The sequence below is a fragment of the Prinia subflava genome, unplaced genomic scaffold (assembly GCF_021018805.1).
Source record: "Prinia subflava isolate CZ2003 ecotype Zambia unplaced genomic scaffold, Cam_Psub_1.2 scaffold_47_NEW, whole genome shotgun sequence".
In the NCBI taxonomy this organism is placed as follows: domain Eukaryota; kingdom Metazoa; phylum Chordata; class Aves; order Passeriformes; family Cisticolidae; genus Prinia; species Prinia subflava.
The window spans coordinates 752,447-757,648 of NW_026961001.1; the positions used below are offsets into that span (position 1 = coordinate 752,447).

Below are 5,202 nucleotides of genomic sequence, written 5' to 3' on the forward strand. Positions count from 1 at the left end.
AGGGGGACACTGGGGACACTCAGGGGGACATTGGGGATCTCGGTGGACTCGAGTGCGGGGGGGCGGGGCCGGGGTTGTGACGTCACCTCTTCCTGTTTCCTCCCGCCGCGCCACTTTCCCGCGGCGCATTCCCGCGTGTTCCCCAAGTGTCCCGGAGTGTCCCCAGAGTGTCCCCAGCGGCCATGGAGCCCCGCGAGGTGCGACAGTCCCGGCGCGGTGGGGCGGGACGGGACAGGGCGGACATAGTGTGAAATACAAAGTTATGTTTCGTGTCAGGGAAATGAAAATCTGTGTAATTGTAGTTGTGGAACACAGCCATGGGACAGTTATAAAGATGAGTTCTAATAAACAGCTGAGGAAAGCATGGAAAGAAGTTTTTGAATAAATCTTTTGCTTGCAATTATCTATTATAAGTCTCAAGTTATTCTGCAATAAGTGTCCTTTAATTATAACTTTAGAAGCTTGCCTTGTATTAAAGAATTTTAAACTGTAGTTTTAGTGTGCAAAAAGGTTTTTTTAGACAAAAGAAGGAAATAAGGAGGGGGCTCAGGCCTCACACAAGGTGGGAAAACATCCTGGACATGAAGATATGACTTCAGCTCACTGATTTATGGCTCCTGGAGAAGGAAATTGGACATTACTATTGGAGATTGATGGACTTGAAAATAGAGATGGGACCCCCCACATCTGGAAGACAGATCCCACCACCTGGAAAAACATATCCTGGAAATACATCCTGGAGTATTGGAATATCGGAATAGATCACAATGGTCTATAGAATTATACAGGACAATCTATAGATTTATGGCTGTTAGGTATTGAATTGTGACGTTAAAACTAGAAATGGAAACTGCTGAGAAAGCTTATGAATATGTATGAATATAGCAAATAAAATCCCAGCAAGTCCAGCAATGGGTGTGCAGTCGGAAGGGAAAACCCCTACCACTGTACCCAGCGCTGCCTTTTGCTCACTCTTTATCATGATAATTAATTAATTATTAAATTGCTGCTTGATATATTGGCCATGTCAAGCGTCTTATTTTTAACAGTAGGGGACACGGGGGGTGGCGGGAGGGGACACGGTGTCCCAAAGGGGACAGGGCGGTGTGGGAGGAACGGGGCAGGTGGTAGAGGGATGGAGGGGACCCACAGGGGCGGTCGGGGGGGGACACTGGGGGATGGCAGGGGGATGGCAGAGGGGATGATGGGGGTGGCAGAGAGTGGTGGGGGCGACAGCAGGGGCTGGCAGAGAGGATCAGGGAGGTGGCAGGGGGTGCCAGAGTGGGTGAGGGCATGACAAAGGGACAGAGGGGACAGCTGAGACCTCCAGAGAGGGGACAAACGGGACGCCGGGAGGTCACAGGGGCCAGCCCAGGAGGCCACAAGTGCCACGAGGTCCCTGCCAGCTCCCCTGTCCCCTCCCCAGGTGCTGGAGGTGCTGGTGGCTGTGATAGCCACCCTGGGCGAGCTGGCGGCCGTCGTGGCCGGGTCAGATGAGGACGTGCTGCGGGCCGAGTCCCGCGAGTCCCTGCGCGGGCCCCTGAGGAAATTCACCTGGACCCTGCGCTGCACCCTGCGCCGCCACCATGTCACCCCCCCGGGCCACCGCGGTGTCACCCCCCTGGGCCAGGCCCTGACCGCCCTCGAGGCCACCCCGGGGGCCACCTGGGCCAATGTGAGAGCCGCGGTCAGAGCCTGGCAGAACGCGGTGGATGCGCTTGCCGAGATCTGGCTCTGGGTGGTTGAGAAGGCCGCTGAACTCCGCAGGAGCACGCAGAACTTTTACTGGAGTGGACAGCCAGCAGAGGTGGCCAAGGGGCTGCTGTGGCGCTTGGTGGCTGCGTGTGACAAAGCCACGGTGTTCCCCTGGGAGCTGCTGCGCCGGCTCAGGGACATCGAGGCCGCCCTGGAGGAGACAAGGGAGGTGTCCCCTTATGTCCCTGAGGCCTTGGTGGCCGCGGTGGCCGAGGCTGAGCAGCTGTGGGAGGCCAGCACCTGCCTGACCACGCGTCACCTGCTGGGGACACTTGCGGACATCTGCGCCCTCCTCTCGAGTCACCCTGATGTCCCTGGTGGCCACGCAGTGGCCGAGCAGTGCCAAAGAGCCATCAAGGACATCCCGAGGCTGCTGCGGACACAGCAAGGTCCCGTCATCAGGGTGGTGACGCCATCAGGGACATCGCTGGGGTCACTTGTCCCCTCCTCCCTCCCTGCATGGTGTTTGAGACAAATTTGGGGAACTTGCTGGGAATTTTCATTGAAACTGTCCCAAATCCTGATGGGAATTCTTGGGCTGACATCACTGGGGACACTCAGGGGCACGCAAGGACACACAGGCACACTCAGGAATACTCAGGGACGCTCAAGGACACTCAGGGACACGGGGGCAGGGGGTGAATGAGCCTCCTCAGTGCTTTGGAGGAGAGGCAGAGGAGCCACGTTAGAAATGACAATACAATATTGGCTTTCGCATTTGTGTATCGGCTTTTGCACGTTGTTATCACAATGATTTCGATATGGTGCAATTTATAATTCCCTTCAGCTGCTTTCTGATGTAACATAATCTATCAGTTTGTGTGTGCACCACACAGCCTACAGAAATGGCTTTGTAATAAATCAATATTATATCCTAGGCCTTAGTGAAATATTAAAATAGAGACTGAGCAATGCTAAAATGCTTTTATATTATAACTATTATAACTGACTTTTATATTATAAACATCTCAGAGAATGGTGTTAGCTCCAAAGACAGGTGTCTGCTGCGGGATCGAGCTGCAAACACCAACAAAGTTCTCCGCACCTCCCGGCCCGCCTTTCCCAGCGCTGCGTGTTCGCTGCCACCGGCTCCGAGCAAAGCCATCAGTTTTCCTAGCCCTGATTCGGTACATCAGTGCATGGCTTTGATTTCCCCCAAAAAGGGAAAGCAGAAACCAAACCCAAGTGAGGTGGGGCCACCTCAACCATCCCAGGGGTTTTGGCCTCTCCCCTTTTCACCCCCCGGGAACAGCTCTGGGACTGGGGGGGCCGAGTGGGACTGGGGGGGCACAGGGGGGTCCCCAGCACCGGGGGGTCCTTTGGGGCTCGGTTCTTTCCCCCTCCCCACCCCGTTATCAGCCAGGACCTGCCGTTATCACAATGGACTCTCTCACACCTCAATTTTCCGGGGCCTCCCCATGCACTGAGATCTCCCCACTCACTGCTGCCCCCTTCACCGACCCCCCCAAAGCGCTGGATCACAAAAACTCCCAAATTCCAGATCTCAAATGCAGCTTGATACACAGAACCCAATCCTAAATGATCCAAAATCCTGGATCCCAAATGTTCCCAAATCCTGCTGGATCCCAAGGAAGGATCCCAAATGCTCTCAAATTCCAGATCCTGGATCCCAAAAACCCCAGATCCCAAATGCTGCTGGGTACCCAAAATCCAGTCCTCAAAGATCTCCAATCCTGGATCCCCAAACAATCCCAAATCCCAGACTCCAAATCCGGATGGATCCCCAACAACAATCCCAAAAAACCAATTCCAAACCAGGGGCCTGGCAGGGGAACTCAGAGCCCTAGGTGGGCTGAATGGGTTCTGGGGGAGTCAATGGGGTCCTGGCAGGGCAAATGGAGCCCTGAGGGATCAATCCGGGCCCCAAGGGCTTAAACCCGGCCCCGAAAGGGTCCCTGAGGTCCTGGCAGGGCGAATTCTGCCCTGTGAGGGAGGATCAGGTCATGGGGCCCTCCCTCCTCTGAGCCTCGATGCCCTTGATGCCCTCAGAGCTCCGGGATGGGGACAGGGACAGAGCCCGAGGTGGGAACCCCAAAACCCCGGGGGCCACCTCGAGTGGGCACCTGAGGGGATTGGGGGGGGGATTTTGGGGAGGTTTTGGGGGAGTTTGGGAACCCCCAGGGCCGTGGGTGCAACCGGGAGGGAAAAGGGAAGTGGAAAGTTCTGGAGTCTGTGGAGTTCAGAGGGGCGGGGAGGGGGAAAAGGGGGGGTGGGAGCCCCCAAATTCCCAGGGAGATTCAGGTGGAACCCCTCAAAATCTCACCTGGACACCTGGGAAACCCCAAGTCCTTGGGAATTCTTACCTGGGAAACCCCAAATCCTCACCTGGGAGTCCCTTGAGACCTTCCCCTGGACACCTGGGACCCCCCAGGCCTCACCTGGGACACCCAAAAATCTCTTTAGGATCCCCCCAAAACCTCACCCGAACTCTCAAACTCCACATGGGACCCCCAAAACCCTTCCAGAAGCCCCTGAAACCCTCCCAGGGCCCCCCAAAGCCCCCTCAGGATCCCCAAAACTTCATCTGGGACCTGTCACCCCCCCCTAAAACCTCACCTGGGATTCCCCCAAACCCCATCTGCGACCCCCCCCCCACTCCCCTCCTAATGGGGGTGGCACTGTCACTGCCAGGGCACTGGGACACCCTGGGGGACACTGGGGACCTTGGGGTCACCTCTGTGTCCTTCCCTCGGGGTCACCGGGGCCACCCTGATGTCCCCTGTCACATTTTGGGTCACCAGGGTTTCCCCGATGTCCCCGCAGTGTCCCCGGCAGGACCCTACTGTGTCCCCAGTGTCCCCAACAGGACATCGGGGGGCCCTTGAGTCTTGTTGGGAATACTTAGGGGGACACTGGGGACAGTCAGGGGGACACTGGGGACCTTGCGCTGGCCCCACAGGCGGGCAGGGCCAGGGCTGTCACGTCACCTCTTCCTCTTTCCCTCCAGCCGCGCCGCATTCCCGCGTGTCCGCGACTGTCACCGGGTCCTGTTCGCCTCCTGGAGTGTCCCCAGAGTGTCCCCGGAGTGTTGCCAGCGGCCATGGAGCCCCGCGAGGTGCGACAATCCCAGCGTGAGGGGACAGGGAGGACACGGTGGGTGGCTGGAGGGACAGGGGGAACAGAAGAGGGTGGCAGGAGGGGACAGAGGGTAGGAAGGGGACAGGAGGGCGTGTGGGGAAGGAAAGAGGTGACAGACGGGTGCAGGGAACCCAGGGTGGCAGGTGGGGGTGGGGACAGAGAGGGGTGGCAGAGGATCAGGGAGGTGGCAGGGGGGTGGCAGAAGGGATGAGGGAGTTCCAAAAGGAAAGAAGGAACAGCTGAGCCTGGTATAAATGGGACAAAGATGATGCTGGGAGGGCACAGGGGCCACCCCAGGCGGCCACAAGTGCCACGAGATCCCTGCCACCTTCCCTGTCACCTCTTCAG

The 5,202-nt window shown here is 57.4% G+C and overlaps 1 protein-coding gene across 8 annotated transcripts in view; it reads left to right on the forward strand.

Moving 5' to 3' along the window:
- Positions 1 to 5,202, forward strand: part of LOC134565359 (uncharacterized) — an 85,221-nt gene that overhangs the window by 2,201 nt on the left and 77,818 nt on the right. For 2 of the 8 annotated variants that reach the window (XM_063424880.1, XM_063424881.1), the window contains exons 2-4: positions 1,427 to 2,144; positions 2,728 to 2,940; positions 4,724 to 4,831. In XM_063424880.1, the coding sequence (XP_063280950.1) occupies positions 1,427 to 2,144; positions 2,728 to 2,940; positions 4,724 to 4,831 (1,039 nt within the window). Of the gene's footprint in view, positions 1 to 147; positions 198 to 1,426; positions 2,145 to 2,727; positions 2,941 to 4,723; positions 4,870 to 5,202 lie in introns of all 8 variants that reach the window. The other 6 variants (XM_063424883.1, XM_063424884.1, XM_063424878.1 and 3 more) reach the window with 4 other exon arrangements.